Below are 19487 nucleotides of genomic sequence, written 5' to 3'. Positions count from 1 at the left end.
AATCACAGACACATTTTTTCATGACCGTATTATTTTAATTCCTACATAGGGTAGTTAGATGTCTATTCTGTTTGTGCGAAATGACTCTAAGAGCTAACGCTAGGTGCTTTAACATTTAATATAAGACAGTCTCATCTTCCTGTGTTGAGTGAATTTAGCACACTATCAACACTCTCCTATTACAACTCTCAAGTATTAGATAAACCCGCAGGAATATATTTGGCTAGGGTTCTGAATTTGCTTTAATTGCTTAAGGTGATTTGGCATGCTATTTCTTGCCGGAAGTTCTCCATTTCTGAAAGGAGCACTGTTTTCATTTTAGTGTCTTATTTTCTTACTGATGTTCTTGGATATGTGAATGGGACTAGATCTTATCCGCTTTTCTTTGCTTATGCCCATATCCCCTATCTGATGCAGTGTACTAGACATGTTAAAAAGGACATTTGCTTTACTTTATATTACTTTGGTTTTCAATACTTGTAGCCTCTCTTAGTCCATGCCTTTTAGTCCTACAGTTAACTTTATTCCATTTTAAGGGCGTCTACTTTTAATACGCTTGTAGACCTCGACATTTTGATTTTGGAGAAATCAAATATCTTGATTTTACTGATATTCCTTGTTTTTAATGAATTTTCCTAATGTCTTGTCTCTTCACATGAGGACAGAAATAGGTTTTTAGTATTCATTCCTGTAGGTTCCCACCTGATGCATCTCAACATCACAAAGCTTCTCTTACAAGTAGCTGTTCTGCTGAAATCAGCTGTGAATCCAGCCCACCAGAATCCTATTAGGTTTTAACTGGAGTTGAGTAAAAGTCCATCACATGGAATTTTTTAAACCTCTAAAGTTGTTTACGTTACATCTTGATGGAAAAGGAATTAGTGCTTAAGTTGGGAGAGGTAGTTCAGCGGCATCAAGAAGTTTAAAGGCTTTGTGAAGACTAATGCTGTTCATTGCATATAAATCTATGTATTTGGATAAGCTTAGAGTTACTCCTCTGCATTTGATTTCATTTCCCTGTGAATACCGTAAAGCGAGGGTGCTCTGTCCCTTGTCAGGAAGGAGGGTGGGGAAAATGCTTTGGTAATGCATTAGAGATCCCTGCAGCTAGCAAAGTGCTGGTGAACGTGCAGTTCAATATAGTTCTCAGCCGCAAGGAGGATGGTTCTGATGTGGAGCCTTGAAATGTAAACTGAGGAAAAATGGAATGGGATGGTGTAAGCCAGGGGTAGGCAACCTATGGCACAGGTGCCGAAGGCGGCACGCGAGCTGATTTTCAGTGGTACTCACACTGCCCAGGTCCTGGCCACTGGTCCAGGGGGGTGCTGCATTTTAATTTAATTTTAAATGAAGTTTCTTAAACATTTTAAAAACTTTATTTACTTTACATACAACAATAGTTTAGTTATATATTATAGACTTATAGAAAGAGACCTTCTAAAAACGTTAAAATGTGTTACTGGCACGCGAAACCTTAAATTAGAGTGAATAAATAAAGACTCGGCACACCACTTCTGAAAGGTTGCCAACCTCTGATGTAGGCGTTAAGATTCTGTAAATCTCCAGTGCCCTGCTCCCCTACTAAGGTGAAAGAAGAGAAGGAAAACTTGTAACCCACACACCTCATTTGGAACCAGAAGTACACAATCAGGCAGCAGGAGAGACCAAAATAAAAAAAAAAGGCAAATACATTACAGTACTGTGTTCAATGTAAACTACTAAGAAAATTAAAGGGAAAGCTTTAAAAAAGATTTGAGAAGGCAAGGAAACCGTTTCTGTGCTTGTTTCATTTAAATTAAGAGGGTTAAAAGCAGCATCTTTCTTCTGCATGTTAACGTTTCAAATCTGTATTAAGTCTATGTTCAGTTGTAAACTTTTGAAAGAACAACCGTATCATTTTGTTCAGAGTTACGAACAACTTACATCCCCGAGGTGTTCGTAACTCTGAGGTTCTACTGTATATACAGGTTAATTATGACTATAAACATAATTAGCCGCTTTGCCTTTTAATGGAATTTTATTTCTCTATCTTTTTTTAAGGAAGGTATCAAGAAGATGAGTTGTAAGCATTAGTCATTCTTTTCTTCATAGTGGTATATTAAATTTTTCTTCTGAAATTTTTTTTGTAACTAGAAAACTACTCAAAATAATTCTCTTGAGACAGATAATTTCAGAAACTACACATCTGCATTTTATGGGTCTATTATAGATATACTCTGCAAGAGCAGGATCTAGTGGGATTAGTGGAGAATAGCCCACCCCCATATCTAGTACAGCTTGGCTTTAGAGATGATTGTCTCTTGGATTCGTTCCCTTCCACTCCCCGTTGCACAGACCACCTCTGTTGCCATTTGTAATTGCATATAATGTGGATACAATCAAAATTAATGACAACTTACATTGCACAAACATTTTAACAACTCAATTGCCATATGTTGCATGTTAATATCCGAAAGTGATCTGCACTCGGTGACGTGGTTACCGCTAGTACAGACCCTGGAATTGGCTCTGTCTCACATGTCATTACCAACCACAAGGCAGAATTATTTTCTGCCCTTTAGGTTCCAGGATGCGCCATCTTCAGAGGAGTCTGAGTTTCATTTTTATCTCTAGTAAGGTGCAGCCAAAGGCCATTCCATACAAAATATTGGCAAAGACTATTGTTTGTATACTTGATTGATGCTCTCCTTTGCAACTCTGGTTTGTTGCTCAGCTGTTCAGCAAGTTGGGGAGTTTCAAGTAGCAGAACTGGTGTTTTGTGTTTTTACTTAAATGCTAGGAAGGAAGAATGAAGTCAAAGCATCTGTAATACTCATATTGTCTAACACACAGAGTACTTTACATGCTAATTTACAGGCTTTGAAGGGACGCTGTCAATTTAAAATCCACTGAATTAACTTAACACTATTTTTAATTCGCTCTTTTATGTACTATGCCTGCCCCGAGTCTCTCTGCCAATATTTGTATACTTTTTACTTTTGTGTGTGTGTGTGTTTTACACATTACTGTGTGAAAGACCCACCCAAACAACTGAGGACAATAACTGACTATGCAGGAGAGACTGTACAAAAATGGATGTTGTGAATGCACAAACTAAACAAAATAGAAATACTTTCTTTTCTAATCTCTGTTATCTTGGGTATTGTAACTCAGAGGTAAATTGTTCTCTGAGAAAAGGGTGATTTTTTTTTCTTTTAAATTGACTGTGTCCCTTTAGCAAACAGATACAAATTTGAGATAGAGGTCACTTTATTCACTGTGAACTATGACCACCTCAGGGTGGAACTTGATACACGTTTTACAACACTATGCAACAGTTTATAACAGGAAATGAAGACGAATGCTCAATCCAAGTGGAACTGCAGGGGAAAATTAGATACACAGAACATAAGTATTTGAGTTTGAGTTTGAATTTGGCCAGGACAATGGGGTTAACACCCTGGGCTCCTGTGAGAAGTGCTAGCTGTTGCTCACTTTATTTTTTGTAAGAGGGTGCTTCCAGCAATCCAGTGCTTTGTGATACTATGCTGCGGTTTGCTTCAGTCCTAACTCAGAAGGCAAAGTGCCAGCTACTAAATCCTGACTCCACTTCCTGAGGCATGTATGTGTTTATTGCAGAATCTCTCACGCAGATATGCATGGACCTGGCCTAACTCAGCTTCACTTGAGAACTCATGGGATTGCAGTGCAAAGTTGGTATATCAGTAGTTTTTTTTCAAAAAGGTTTCAGGTGGAGTATATGCTGAGGAACCCCTGTAGACTGGCTATTGGATTTGTTCTGTATTGCTTGTGCATAACGTTTCTTATGTGTAACTGCACCTTCAGGCCTTGGTAGCAGTCTGATTTTGTAATCCTTGTGCACAATGTGCTGTACAACAGGTGTTTCCCCTGAAGTGTTCTGTGTGCACACCATGGCTTCTCAGCAGCTAGCCAATAGAAGCAGAAGGTTAACCAAACATCTTCCCTATTCCCGGATGATGAAAAAATTGAGCAGGGATTATCCATTGGGATCAGATGGGCAAGTTCTACACAATCAGTTTCATAGAATTGTAGGTGAGTGGCCATGGGGGAATCTTGATCCTGCCTGTCTTCTTCAGTGTTTCTGTCCTGAAAGTGGTAAAACATGGCTTGTGTTTACCTGCCTGAGATGTCCCTTTCATAATACCCGGGCAAATAGCACAGGCCTTTTAAGGAAACCCTTGTAAATTTCTATTTGCTGCTAAGATCAGCCTTGTGGTAGATTTTACCACTTTCCCTCCCTCTTGATTCCAACATTTGACAACTGAATTACATGCAGAGCCTTGAAAATCCAGATGGCAGCTCTTAAACATTTGTGCTCTTAGTGGACTATTCGGTAGGAATTCTTTCATGGTTTATTTCTGTGTATTTAAAATAAACTATCCTGTGGCTCCCTAGAGTCTTAATCTGGTGCATTTAGGGTTCTGACTCTTGTGCCTCTCTCCTCATCTTTCTTTGGGTTTTGGCACAAAGGGTTTCTCGTTTAATAGATTTACATGTGCCAGGTGAGTGGGTGCTATCCTGCAACCCCTCTTGGTATTTCATCATATTGATGATTTGCAAAAGTTTCTGCAGAATTTCCTGCTTAAACCAGTATCTTCTCTCCTCTGTCTCACTGCCATGCTTCTCTCTGCTGTTCACCTGGTGCAGAATACATTGTGGCATTTTTTGAATATTTTCAGGATGCTAATACTCGACTTACAATTTTTAGGAAGGTTGGAACCACTTTTTTGATTCAGGATCTGCCTTTTTAGATTTGTTATTCCAAGGTGAATAAACTCATCTAGTTGAGGAGCTCTGCAAACAGTTTGTTTGTGCTCACTCCATTAAGCATTAGAGGTTTACTGTCTAAGTGTTGGTGGATGTGACTTTTGGTTACAAATTCCTTGGCACAGTGATGCCTTAAGCTGACTATGGAAAGATCAGAGATGACTCTGTTTAGTATAACTTTTTATTTTCCACCCAGTTTGGTTTTGGGACTACTAACAGCCCCACACACTGCATTTATTGCACCCAAGTCTTGTTAAATAAATGATTTTAGACACCTTACTTCATTTTACAGTATTCCTAGACAAGGCTTGAATAATGCACTCACCAGTGGTAAGTAGAAGAGTTTTCCTGGGGAGCAGTGAGACCTAGGCCACCAATTTCTGCAGAATTTAAGCCTTCAATTAATAAAAAAAGAGTTTCTAGCCCTTCAGGTTGTGAAGAAAACCTTCCTAGTGTGAACTGATGCTGTGCTGTTTTCCTGAGCCCACAGACAGATCACTTAGGGGCCTCTGCTGCTGCTGTTCATAGCTTTCTTGAGTAGCAGAAAACAAATGAACCTGACCCTGGTCAGTTTCACTTCTTAGCCTAGCAGATGTTTAGACTGAAATAGCATTAAATACAGTTACAGTTTTCTGTTCTAGCTTTAGTTTTAAATTAAGCTCCGGGTTTTCATTACTGCAGCATTCCTAGCCACCAGCATCAGGGTTAACTGTTATGTGACAGCTATGAAATAGATTTCTCAATGTTTTTGTCATCACTTAATAAAAACCGCAAGCAAAATGTTCTGATAAATCTTGTCTAACAGAAAGGTTTCTCCATTTATGGTTGACTGCAGCATCTAATGTGACTCCAAATCAAACAACAGCAGCAACAGGGATGGGCATCTTGCCATTCTTTCCAAATCAGCCCGTTGTTGGACAAGCTATGCCAGGGCAAAATAATACTCAGGATAAACAATCAACTACAGTGGAACTGTCAGAAGGAGCTGGCTCAGGGTCGCAGGCTTATCTTCAGAGCTTAACAAATTTTACTGCTGGAGGCTTGCGCACAGAACATCCCCAACAGCAGAGTCAGCCAAAAAGCACTGATACAAGTTCAGGGGTAAGAAAAAACGGACATAGATTCTGCATTCCCGTACTCCCGCCCCCTTTGTTGTTGTTGTTGTTCTTCCAATTACAAATTAACTGCATTTGCTTTTTGCAATATCGCCATTATAATATTTACTGAATCATAGAATGATTTATAAAGCATTTTAAGGTCATGTGGATTATGAATTACAGCAAGGAAACATTAATGTCTTTTGCTTGTCAAAATGAATTAACAAAGAGGAATCTTTCTATGTTACTATCATCCTCATGTACATGCCTCTTTATATGTAATGATGAAATTATCTTAGCTACAGGAAATGCCCTTTTGAGACAGTAAAAATGGAGCTCGTGTTGGAATTCAGTGTCTGTAAACTAGAACAGTACCTAATGTGCGTTTCTAATCTGCATCCTCTTAAAACACAATTGGCATTTCCTTGACATCAGATCAGGTTTAGTATTTATTCTTTCAAAGTGTGTGGATGCAGAAGAAAAAATTAAAGCAGAAATGAAATGCTTTATTAAAAACTGTTTGAGATTCGCAGCCATTAATTGGATTCTGTACATGTATTTACTTAAACATTTGACATTTACAGAAAACTTGAAATCTCTTAGCTTATTATTTTTTGATTTAAGTTTTCTTGGTTTCCTGAAGCAGTTGAGATTACTAGCACCTAAGCAGTGTCTTTGGCTACATTCTGTTTTCAGCATTTATTTAATATGTAATTATTTTAATTTTTAAATCTATGTTAGTGTAATAATTTGGGATTTTAAACAGATTATTTTTGTATGTTTTAATCAGCATTTCCGTTCACCTTTTCATACAGATAAAAAAGGAAAATAAACTTTTAAAACTCCAGATTATCAAGTATTCTAAAAATGAATCTGCAGGTTATCTTGGGAGGTTTTGAATCCCATACTTTTGGACAGCCTTTCTGGCAGAGATATTAATAAAGTTACTTCCTTTTCTGCATCAATTGATTCAGGGGCCAGTTTTCTAAGGCAAGTGCATTAGTACAGTGTTTCCTCAAACTGGGGTTGTCGCTTGTGTAGGGAAAGCCCCTGGTGGGCTGAGCCGGTTTGTTTACCTGCCCCATCCTCATGTCCGGCCAATCGCGGCTCCCACTGGTTACGGTTCACTGCTCCAGGCCAATGGGAGCTGCTGGAAGTGGCATGGGCTGAGGGACTTACTGGCCGCCGCTTCCAGCAGCCCCCATTGGCCTACAGTGGCGAACCGTGGCCAGTGGGAGCCATGATCTGCCGGACCTGCGGACAGAGCAGGTAAACACACCGGCCCGGCCCGCCAGGGGCTTTCCCAACACAAGCGGCGATCCCAGTTTGAGAAACACTGCATTAGTAGGACATTCCAGATTTGTACATTTTTAACAGAATGGATTTAGAATAAAATTATATAAAAATCACACGGGGCTACATGTTTCAAGTGAATATATGTTCTCCAGTTTGAAATCAGCCCATCCATACTCTGGGATGGCTGCTCAGTGGTCTCTGTGAAATTGAGAGAGTGGTGTCTTCAGTCCAGTTCCCAGTGGACAGGTATCACGAAATTCCTAATAGTATGGCACTAACTGGTTCCCCTCATAGTCAGTATCAACTGAACCCAAGGTTTGAATGGGCCTGGAGACTGAACCACCTCCTGACTCACGGAGGTAGTAACCCTTCTCAGAATAGGGCTCTGCTACAGCGGTAGTGTGAGGTTTTGACTAAAGAAAGGATTTCAGTTTCCCAGGCTGACATTCTGACACTTCTCATGAGCATTAAATTCCTTTTTAGACATATGCAAATCCATTTGCATTTTTAATTATGATTTTAAATATCAAGGGCAAAAAATTGCCCTTATTTGAATAAACTCCTTGGTACTAGTAGTAGAAAAAGCCAACTTCCAACCCAAACGGATGTACCAAATGTTATTACCAGGTGAATTAGGAACCTGAATGTACATTAACAGTGAAGAGATTATACCCAGTGTTGAAAAGCAGGTAAAAATCCTCTGAAATTTATGGCCCAAATTATCTATTGGTGTGATGCCATTGAAGTCTTATGCCCACAGAAAATTTGGCCAAATAGTTTGCCCTCTGTGTAGGATACTCGGTACGTCTCTGTGGAATCCCACTCAGTATTCTGATTGGCCTGTAAAAGAGATGTGTTACAGTTTGAGAGGAGACATATGCCTCAGCATAGACCAGTTCCTTTATGTTTATCGATATTAATAGTAAGTGCTTCTGCATCACTATTATGACTTATCAGGAGACCCATCTCTCAAAAGTGGGGAGAACAATGTTTTCTGGCAGATGTTGGGGGTGCTGTATTTTGACAGGTGTTTTAAATGTTGCTAGAATCTGTGTAGGATTGGCTAACTAATTTGCCACCTGCACATATTTTGGGTATATTTTTATGCTGTAAATCAACAAATTAAATGTAAGGTTGGGCTAGTGGAGCGCTCACTAGTGTGCTAAGTAAGAATAGCTGTGTAGATGCTGCCCTCCCTCCCTAGCCCCCCACCAGACTTGAGCTGCAGTGTCTACACAGCTATTTTTAGCATGTCAGCGAGAGCGCAGCTAGCCCGAGTCTGCGGACCCTGGCTAGGAGCTCGCTCTGGAATGTAGCATGGACATACCCGTAGGGGTGGCCTTTGGGCAGGCAGGCTGCCTCTGGAGCTCCTGCTCTCCTGAAACAGCTTGTTCCCTGTTAAGGACCTAGCACCACAGAGAGGCAAAAACTAGCAGAATAGACTCAGTCCATCACAGTTCCAGGAGCCCACACACCTCTGCTGGTTTGAGGGAGTGAGTGAGACCCGCTCCCAACTATTTTCCCCTTTAATGTAAGTACAGCTGGCGCTGATAAGCAGCTTGATCAGAAGGGTATTTTACATTAGTACATCAGAGAAAATTCTGCCTCCCTAAGTCAGAGTTAATCAGTCCTTGGTTTGCCAGAGACTTGAGTTGAAGCTAGTCATGTATCACATGCTTACTGTTAGCTTTATTAATCTGATGGCTTTTAGTGAGGTTTTAAATATACTCAGGTAAACTACGTTTGCAAGTTCCCCCCTTCCTCAACCCTTCCCTGCTGGTCTGAAGAGACACTTGGCTGACAAACTACTTGGCAAGAAAAAATATCTGTAATCTGAGCAGTCTGTTCAGATGATTCAGTTCAGGAGATATTCTGCTGTAAAACCTGTGGAATCTGCATGTTTTTAAAGTCATGTAGAGACAAGCACATGTCATTGCTTTTGTTTTACTTATGACTTACGTGATAGCTGAAAAATGGATTGAATGACGATTTATAACATTTTTACAGATTCCCTCAAAAAAACAGACTTCACTCCTGGGGGAACCACCCAAAGAAATCCGTCTTAGTACCAATCCCTACTTGAATTTGGCAAGCGTGTTGCGTGGTGTATGTCTTTCGGGTAAGCAGCCATTCCGCAGATGCTTGTCTAACACCTTGTGATTTGATTTAAAGCTTTCAAGAGCAGAGTGTGGTAAGTTGTTTCTCTGCTTACTAAACCATCCCAACAACCAGAGCATTTGTCATTAATAAAACCTTGGATTCTCTCTTTCAAAGAACTTGCACTGAGAAGAAAAGTAAATTGATATAAACGACCCTCATAACTAATTTTCTAGTTAAAAAATACGGTTTATACAAGTTCTTATCTGTAAAGAGATATTATGTGCTGCAGTATTTCTAATGCAAATGTACAGAATTAGAATATTTGTTCAGAATTTATGTACATTCTAGAAACTCTTTTCTATCAAACAAGATCTTTTATATTTTGGGCTAGATTTTGATTACAGTTAAATGTGTAAATCTGGAGTAATAAATTACAGGTCTGTGACAATATTCTGGGTTTACACAAGTGTATCCAAGATCAAAATGTGCCCCTTAATTTTGTTTTGAGCAGCAGTTGCCAGCAAAGCAACTAGTACACAGCAGCACACTGGACTTTCAAGCAACATAGTGGATGCTGCAGTCTCTCAGGGAACTACATCACAACATACAATGGAAAACTACTTTAATTATTCTCAACAGTATGGGGATTATACACAGGTATGTTAGCTAACAGTACTTTCCTTCCTGTAATGGGGTGCTTGGTATATTTTTATTGCTTTATTACTTATAGATAATTGAAGTTACACTGTAGTTGCATGTGGTTGTTTTGTGTTCTACTTGGAGTAGGACCTGTTGTAAAGACATCCCATGGCTCTGTGAAGATGGTAGAGTTACTTGGCTCAAGGGTACTATAAATTATAGAGCATTTTGATCAATTTATTATCACTTGGGTCCTGGTATCAATTTAGATGACAAGTGCAGAATTAAGTCTTTTTCACGAGCCGTAAGACAAACAAATTCCAAACCAATGAATCAAGTTATTTAATGTGTAATGGGCATCACAGACATATACTATACTAGATGAGGTTCAGACATATAATTGGTCTATATCTTCTGGGTGAGTAGAAGACTTTAATCTGACACCTATCACATAATCACTTAAAACATATATTTAAACTGTTCTGTTGGATTTTTATTATTGGTTTTAAATCTGTTTTTGTGTGTCTTGGAGAGCTTTTGTCTTTAATTAAATCTAGTGCCCTGTGAAGGTCATGGGAAATTGGCATAAACTAAAATCACCATAGCAGGCAGATGAAGTGAACCAGTTTTTTCATTTATAGGAGGCTGTGCAGCAGTGGTATCAGCATTATGCGCAGGCATACAATGCTACTCAAGCAAGAGTAGGTGAATTTGAAAATGAAGCTTCTGAGGTAAAAGTAAAATGAATTTCCTTCACATTTCCATTGACTGCTTCTGTCCTTTAGCATTAGGATGCTACATGTGCTTCAGCACTAGTGTAAACAGAAAGGACCAGATTGTGTGGGGAAAATGGGGCTGGAGAGTCACTGTGTGGATCCCAAACACACAGTCTTTGGTATTCCCTAAGCTTTCCTGTACCTTGGATCCTACAACCTTAAGTTTTCACTATGTGCTGTAAAATAGAGCAGGAGCGCATTAAAAATGATCATACATTGCAGCCATAGAACAGCGTAAGTGAACAATCAAGTTATTTCCCACTAAGGTATTATCCAAGAGCTATTTAGCTCTCACATTGTTATAGACCCCCAGTAGGTGCTGCAAAACCTAAAAAATACAAAACCCAATTTCCCTCTTTAAAAAAAAAAAAAAAAAAGGATTGTGTGCATAAAGATTTTTAAAAGTTCCTATATCAGACTCAATGAGAGAGAGAAATTGCTGTAGGCCTGAGCTCTTTCTGAACTAAAAATTCTTTCCTTTAGAAACTTGGCTTAACTCGGATATTTCCATATCTGTCCACTGATAGTTACTGTAGTCAAGTAAGAGTAATTACTTAAAAATAGTTTTTGTTTTGACCTTTGGTTTATCATGGATCTTCTTCTCCATTTAGGAACCTGCTATATCTTATGGAGACTACAATACTTATTTGCAGGTTATGCCTTCATGTTACACTGGAGCCCAGGGATCATACCAGCCAGGCAGCTTTCAGCTTACTCCACAGAATCCATTACATAAGGTGAGAGGAGAAACTAAGAGTTATTTCAGACATGGCCAAATCTAGATGCAGGTGGTAGCATGCCATGTTTGTCTCTTGCTGCCACCAAGTGGCTAAAAGATAATTAGGACTTTTGAAGGTCTAAATGAGTATTGTGCCAACTACAAAATGTTTTGGTAAACTAGGGCAAATATGAACCTTGTGGCACCTACCAAGCCAATTCCAAAGCTTTTCTATTTACATCTTGATTAGGAAAGTCTCAGGGTAGCCCTGACCTTGTGCAGGATCAAATCTAGATACTGGTGGCAGCACTTGTTTGGCAAGAACTGGCAGAGATGTACCTTGTAACGAAGATGGCCAAGGGCTATGGATGTTGCTGTGTGTTGTGCACATAGTAAAGGATTTCACTTTAAGTTCCCAAACACAGGGCTGGAAACTCTGTCATTAGGTTCCATCCAGATAGAGTTATCATAGCCCAGAGAGGAAAGAAATAGTTCAGGTGTTTGAGATGATAGCTGCTTTTCAAACTCCTTTTTTCTAGTTAAAGGAGGAAAGTTCATAGATGAAGCTGATGTTAGACAGCTTGCTCCCAAGCTTGTATTAATACCACATTCCAGAGAAGGCAGTCAGAGACCATTCCTTTGGCATGGACTAAACAAATATACAGTGTGCCTGGGCATCCAGAGACTTGTCTGAATCCTGGCATTAGATGATTGATTAACCTGTTGCCTGAAATAAAGCAAGCTCTTTATTTCCACACCCAAGCCCTGCACTACGTTTTACAGCATCTGTAAAGCACATTTCAGAGCTGAATTTCAGAGACCACGTCGTGTGCGTGCGTGTGTGTGTATTTATATATATATAAAATAAAATAAAGAAATCAGGATGGACTGGGATATTAGCACTTAGTGGCAATGATTAGCTATTTAGTCTAGAAGTTCTAATGTCATTTGTGTGTAGTATAAAACACCTCAGCTTGGAACTCTTTATAAACACAAATTATACTGATTTCTCTGATCACTTAGTTTGGGTTGTCACTTACTTTCTTCTTTTGCACAGGTGGCACCAGTAAGAAGTGAAAAGCGAAGCTCCTCACACCTCATTTCTTCCCCAGAAGCTGGCCCAATTGAATATATTGGTCAGCACACTCAGGGCACAGCATCAAATTATGCAGAATCCTATCTTAAAAAAAAGCGTGTTTATTGAGATCCAATCAACCAATCCTGCCTTAAACCCAACAGGTGACCTTTTTGTACCTCTGTATTTATTACTGCCTTAACTTCATACCCATCGATTTTTATATAGGGTGACATATTCCTAAAAGGAACAATTCAGGCAAATTTTCCAAATAAATTATATGTAGCAATAAATACAATTAGTTGGACATTTTTCGCTCATTATTTGCCTTGTTAAATAATACAGTGGTGTCTCCCTTAATATATGATCTTACTGTAACTTGTCAGAATTGACAATGATTGTCTTATGCCTGCAAAGAAGTTTCCTTTGGTGATTGTTGATCATGTGTCTGTCAAAAGCAATGAAAATAATAGCAAAGGAGACTTTTTCCTTGTTCCTTAGATGAGGAAGGTGAGATTGTCTTAGCCATCACTTTTTAAAAAACTCCTGTGTGCTTTTCAGTTTTACCTTTTCCAGAGTTGAGCCTTCTGCACTAGTCTTTATATTATTAAAAGTCTTCCCCAAAACATTGGAGAGACACCAGATGTATTAATGTAGAGCCCATGAGCTTTTCAGTAAACATTCTGTTAAAAATAAAGTTTGTTATATTTTGAGCCTACCAGCATCAATCTAGAGTGCATAGGCACTAGTTAGAATAAAGGTGTAATCTTAGCTATTGATATTCTTTCCCCAGGGGGTTGTCATTTTTATATGCAATTGTTTGTGAATTAATTTTCCTGCCCTAATCTGCTTCTGAAATCTGTGTAAAATACTAGGTCTTGCTAACCACTGGATTTGAACTGGTGTGTGAGAGTCTCCCAAATACTAAAATGCAAAAGCTACCCGCTACTTGGTGATGAAAATTCAATGCGCAGGAACAGTAAAATTAACCAAAATAATTACAACCACTTTGTAAGCGGATTAGTATAAAAGTTGCTCAAAATGAAGCGAAAAATTTAACAGCCGATTTTTTTCCCTCTAATTTCTGGGTTGTTCAGACAGTAGAGGAGGAAACGCTGCCCAAGCCCACTACACCTGTCCTAGTTTGGTTTTGTTAATCCCACTTTCCTGTTTTTAACCTTCACTCTACTCTGTCTCCAGGTGTCAAACTTACTTTTACAATTTGCTTCAGCTATCCTCACTGGTCATTTGGGACCCAAAGTTCTGAATGCCCTCGATTCCCATTGACTTCAGGATTAGGCCTTTATTATGTGTTCTTTTTGCATCAAATAGTCCTCTTTAGACAGGACTAATCTCTACTCACTCAGCTCTCAGTGGCATTTATGAGTATGGTGCCTATGATACAGCATAGACAGAGCTGGGTTTATTATTTATACCTACTTTATATATATATATTCCATTCCTTTTGAACTCCTCCCTTCAAAAGATTTTCATTGTAGATGCCTTCTCTCACCATGAACTTCTCCTACTTCCTTGTCCCTGCTACCCCCCATTCTCTTGCTTTCTTTTTTTTTTTTTTTTTTACAGAGGGTCATTTTCTCCAAGGAATTACCTCTCTTGATAACTAGTTCTGTACTCAGTCTCCACCAGCCAGAACTGGAATAGTATTTTGCCTTTGCCTAGTGCTTTTCTTTCTCCCTGACTTAGTTTCTTTATCTTAAATTTGATTTACCAGCTCCAAGTCCTATCACCAAATTGCCTTAAATCAAATGTTATTTTTTGCCTACAATTTTTGTATCTGCCGTGGTGGAAATCCATGTTCTCAATACAAATTATGAATAAGACACTTGCAACTGACTATGTGAATTAACTTTCTTGTAATCCCTTTGCAACTCAATGTTTCCATCTTTGACTAAATTGCAACAAGAGTGTAATGGCTGTATGTAGTGCTCCAGCCATGTAATGGCTGTAAATTTAATTTAATCTCTTTATAGAAGTCCAAGGTTATTTTTTAAGCCATGTTTAAAGTTTACTAATTTTTAAAAAAAAAACTGCCTTGAATAAACTCGAAGTTTTCTGCAGTAGCTCAGAGTCAGGACTTTTTTAGAAAACAGGGTTGCTTTGTTATGTAAATGCTCTGCACGCCTGCCTTAAGACAGCAGAATAGCAATGCATTTGATATTGAGAATGTGATTGGTTTTGTTAGATTATTCATGTATGTATTGATTGATGTCAAAAATTCATCTGTAGTATTTTGTTTAAACTATTGTATTTGCAACTTTTCAGAACTGTTACCCTTTTCAACAAAATAAATTACTGCTCCATTTACAGTGGAATTTGTGTGAAAGGACAAAATCTCCAGCCTACTCTCACTCAGTAATTATCATTTTACAACTGGGTGCTATACCAAAGTTTCAAATTTATCTTCCCTAAAAAAGTAACACACACACACACACATATGAAGAAAAAAAATCTTTATTAATTTGTATAAAGAGTAACAAAGTGCATATAGATTCTACTCAGGTTCATAAGTGAAGTACAGAAATAAAAAATAATACTGTAAAAATGAATCCTACTTGTTTGGGGTTCAGTAATTACATTTATACTTTAATATGTAAAAACATTTTTCAGTTATTACCAACACTAAATGTACCCTCTAAGCATTTTCAGAATCCAGGTTTGGGGGAGACAATATTGCCTAAATTCTAGGGAGAGGATTAGCAAAAGGTTGCCAGTTTGAATAATCTACCATCAATAAAAGCTTGCCAAATTCACATTATATGACTTCAGTGTCCTTGATTCAACTGCAAAATCTGTTTATGGTCATAGACCTCAAGCAGACCCAGTCTAGCCCCACTGGTTAACTGCATACCAAACTGGGATCCAAAAGCTGTTTCTAATGCAATAAGTGAATAATCTATATACTCATTAAATTTTTGTTCCTCGTGTTTTTTTAAACAGGTTAATAAATGCAGTGGAGTGCAGGACAGAAAAACATCTGGCCCGAAAAAACAGCTTCCAGGAAAATCCTCATTGTGATTGAGTTTATAGGATGCTATAAAAATGGTGGAAAGTATTTAGCTTAGGGTGGTTTTTTTTTTTTTTGTTTTAGTAAAAGTAAAAAAGCTGTAGTACGAAACTGGGTTTCTGCAATGAAATGCAAACTCAAACATTGGAATATTTTTGGAATATACTCAAACATTGGAATATACTCTTTTTTTGGAATATTTACATGTATAGGTTTTATTTTTTTAAACATAAAAACTCAGGACTTCAAATTGTAGGTTAGATAACATTGATTGATACAGTATCTGAACTGAATGTTATGTGCCAAAATATTTTTGAAATGCAGATGCATTGAATGACCTTTTTTGCCCAGACTTTTTTTTTTTTTTTAACCTTACCATTTTCCTAAAAATTATTTGAAAAGCAATTAAATTGCTATGGAAAGTTCTGCTCAATCTTCTGAGTTAGTTATTCAGGAAAATCATTCTAGTTGCAGAACACTTGTTTAATGCGCTTCATCTGTTGACGTGCAGTGTGACTTGGGACCATCATAAATTCCCTTTCTTGACACAGTTCTTTCTGATTTGTGTTAGTTCAGTATAATCTAAGCACTGGATGGGCTGATCAATGAACAAGCCTTTTTTAATAAGTAATACCCTAACAAGAGTAGTTTTCTGCTAGGGAATTTAAATATTTTGCTCCAAGTGTTCATTACACCAAAAAAAGGAAACCACTGGAAAAAGAAACTGTTAAACACGTATTAGCATAGCCAGAGTACAAACTATAGTAGTTAAAATAAAAGGACCTGGGCATTTATATTTGACATACATTTAAAGCACTGACCATACAAAAATGTTAATTATAGTTTATTTATAAGTGCTTCAAATCCTTGAATAAGATTTTGGAAGGTCGTCCGTTCACCTGGATTATATATCCAACATTTCCTCATCAGTTGGTCCACCTAGCAATGAGAGAAAAAATGGAAAGGGTGACTAGCAGACTGTTCATTTTCTCAATAAAGGACCAGCTCCTCAGCTGGTATAAACAGGAGTCGCTCCACTAAAGCCAACAGAGCCATGCGGATTTACACTAGCTGATGATCTGAGCCGAAGTGAGCTTCCGCTACATTTTTAAATCAAAGCTATTTGTCCATCTGGGTTGACAATCAGGCATATTATCTATGAGAACAGGTAGAAACAACTGCACCACCTTGACTCAGGGGTACTTATAGCATTGCAGGCTATATGCTGTACAGAGTATTAGAGTATAACATCAGCTTAGTAAATGTGATCACAGGTGCTGCTAGTGGCTGAGGCCTAGTGCCTAAAAGCCTGATTCACCTCCCAGTAAAATCAATAGGAAGCATCCAAACGACTTCAGTGGGAGTTGGCTCAGGTACTAATCCCCAGCTCCTTACAAGGAAAAGGAGCTGTCCTTTAGCACAAGGGGTAGAGGCCTATGGTTATGATATCGATGGTCCCACTTTGACCCGCTGGCGTGAATGGCGTGGCTGTATGAACACAGCCTCTGTGTAGTACACATGCACCAGCTCTATCCTTCAGAAATCAAAGGACTATATAACGAATCATATAGGACTCAGACCTTAAAGAGGTTTTTGCTTCTGTGGAGGTGTCAGACTTTGGAATCTCATTAGGAACATTTTTTTAAACATAACGCTTCAGAAAGCTTGAGAAGAAAAATTTGCTTGTATACATTTGGCTATCAATCTAGTTTATACCTCTTCTGGGGAGTTTGGTGGCCGGGGCAAGCGTTTTCCTTCTCCTAAAACACGTACAAGCCGCGTTACTGTCATCTGGCCTTGAGTTGGGCCAATCATTTTCAAAAACTCCTGTAACAAGTAAAAGCCACATGGATCATTTATTTATAATTCTTGCCCAATGAAGAGTTAAACTTGACATGAGAAATACTTAATCTCTAGTTATAAACCCGTATTCATACAGTATTCTCATTTCTTTCCCATCCCATCATGAGAATAGAGGAAGCACAATTTTTTAAACATGGCTTCCTTAATGAGACACCTAATACCCGCATGTAGATACTCATATTTGTTCTTAAGCAAAAAAACGTTTACTGATGGTTTGGGCATCCAGATGTGAGAGTCCATGTTTGAAAAGAGCACTCCGGACCTTTTGTTTCCATAAGCTAGAGAAATTCATTCCACCACTTCATTGATTTTGAGTAAGCAATAAGGTAATGATTCAGGTCCCGTTTTTTTAACCAAAGCTCAAGTTGCTATTTTTCAAAAGATATGAGCAGAATTAGTGTTAAATTAAAATTCAATTGCTGATTTTGAAGTAACATTTCCTTTTACAACTACTCACCGCCATTGGACTAGACTCTGAATCACAGTATGTCAGTAGTTCATAGAGGGTCACTCCAAATGACCAGACATCTGAAGCAATGTAAAACTTGCTCTGAAGCAGACATTCTGGAGCATACCTACGGATGTAAGATGGCTCTGTTAAATTTCAGTAAGTGCTGCACAAATCACTCAATACATACACTCCTGCAGTAAAAGGTAAAATTGATGGTTTACCCGCATGCATTTAAAATAATTTGCCTATGGTATCATTTGTGTGGAATAAATCAACATGTGAGTATATAAAAGGAATTACACACACACACACACCCTCTCTCTTGCCACAAGGCTTGAGCTGCTGCACAAGCAATCAAAATATACCATCCAGGTAAAACCTTATACTGAATCTCAGTATAAGAACGGCCATCCTGGGTCAGACCAAAGGTCCATCTAGCCCAGTATCCTGTATTCCAACAGTGGCCAATGCCAGGTGTCCCAGAGGGAATGAACAGAACAGGTAATCATCAAGATCCATCCTCTGTTGCCCATTCCCAGCTTCTGGCATATAAGCCAAATAAAATATTAAAAAGAAATGTAAAGTGTAATCATTCAAAATAAGAGGGGTGGGTGGCTATATGGAATGTGTGTGTGTTTTACTTAACTTTGGAAAACATGACTTATCGAAACAGAAAAACAGTTCCAGAAAGCGTTAGTCTCCTGGAGCTGGCTGAATGACTACATTACACAGACTATTTAATGAAGCTGAGTTGTTGTATCCCATTACCAAAACACTGGACTGTCGAGATCGTCTTTGACCGTGTAGTACTCCTTATTGGTTTCAATTACTTTGGTGAGGCCAAAGTCCCCAATCTTCACTCTGTTCTCACTTTCAACAAGGACATTTCTTGCTGCTAAATCCCGGTGAACATACTGACGAGAGCCCAGATAATCCATTCCCTGAAGAGGGAGGAAAAAGGTGGTTACACTAACATCCCAAGTATTCAGGTCCATGTTGCTTTCTCCACCTTCTCTTCTACCTCACTCACTATTGACACCATCATCTCTACTGGTGGCTCTTCTTTCTCTCCTCTCTTCCATTTTGTCAGTCTGTCCTCAGCTGCTCCTCCCTCTAAACTCTGCCCTTGGGTGGCCTGATCTGCTTTTCTGGCCTCTGCTCAGTCTCAGACTTAGCTGTCTTTCCAGCATCTATTCCCCAATAACCCATTGATTTCAAATTTAGATACATCTAAAATGGTATCTAATTGCAAATCACCACTGCCTACTACACCATTCTCCTAAGCTCACAACCTGGCTGTCACCTCCCCTCCTCACCTTCCTAACACACACTTCCACGCCTGCTGTTGTGACATCATTGCACTTGCTCCCTCATTTTCTGTATCGAGTGCACACTCCTTGTCTTCGCTTCTGAGATCCTGCACAGCTCTCCTCTTGCCTACTGCTTGGCTCTTGTTTCTAGCTCCTCTGTGCTCCTCCCATGGTCCCCTCTCCTGGATGCTCCCTTTTGTCCTGCCACGTCTCTGCTTAGCACCTTTTCACTCCCATCCTCTTTGCTGGAGCTGCCGCTGGCTTTTCTGTGTGCCAACCACCCTTCCCTTTCCTCCTTCAAAACCACTCTTTTCCATGAGCTCACTCCGCAGCAGCTCTCCACACT

General features: G+C 38.9%; 2 protein-coding genes across 8 annotated transcripts in view; one reads left to right on the top strand and one right to left on the bottom strand.

Annotated features, from left to right (window-relative positions):
• RAVER2 (ribonucleoprotein, PTB binding 2) overlaps window positions 1–15565 on the top strand; it is a 64606-nt gene extending 49041 nt beyond the window's left edge. For 3 of the 6 annotated variants that reach the window (XM_039483502.1, XM_039483503.1, XM_039483507.1), the window contains exons 9-16: window positions 3880–4053; window positions 5624–5889; window positions 9189–9300; window positions 9793–9938; window positions 10562–10651; window positions 11308–11433; window positions 12472–12653; window positions 15451–15565. In XM_039483502.1, coding sequence (XP_039339436.1) covers window positions 3880–4053; window positions 5624–5889; window positions 9189–9300; window positions 9793–9938; window positions 10562–10651; window positions 11308–11433; window positions 12472–12618 — 1061 coding nt within the window. In that variant the 3' untranslated portion in view covers window positions 12619–12653; window positions 15451–15565. The remainder of the gene's footprint in view (window positions 1–3879; window positions 4054–5623; window positions 5890–9188; window positions 9301–9792; window positions 9939–10561; window positions 10652–11307; window positions 11434–12471; window positions 12654–15450) is intronic. The other 3 variants (XM_039483504.1, XM_039483506.1, XM_039483505.1) reach the window with 3 other exon arrangements.
• A 30-nt stretch (window positions 15566–15595) lies between these two features.
• JAK1 (Janus kinase 1) overlaps window positions 15596–19487 on the bottom strand; it is an 88133-nt gene continuing 84241 nt past the window's right edge. For both annotated transcript variants that reach the window (XM_039483500.1, XM_039483501.1), the window contains exons 22-25: window positions 18600–18772; window positions 17838–17955; window positions 17234–17344; window positions 15596–16456 (exon numbers count right to left, since the gene is read on the bottom strand). In XM_039483500.1, coding sequence (XP_039339434.1) covers window positions 16355–16456; window positions 17234–17344; window positions 17838–17955; window positions 18600–18772 — 504 coding nt within the window. In that variant the 3' untranslated portion in view covers window positions 15596–16354. The remainder of the gene's footprint in view (window positions 16457–17233; window positions 17345–17837; window positions 17956–18599; window positions 18773–19487) is intronic.

The sequence above is a fragment of the Mauremys reevesii genome, linkage group 8 (genome assembly GCF_016161935.1).
Source record: "Mauremys reevesii isolate NIE-2019 linkage group 8, ASM1616193v1, whole genome shotgun sequence".
NCBI classification, from domain to species: domain Eukaryota; kingdom Metazoa; phylum Chordata; order Testudines; family Geoemydidae; genus Mauremys; species Mauremys reevesii.
This window is presented reverse-complemented; position numbering and strand designations above follow the sequence as displayed.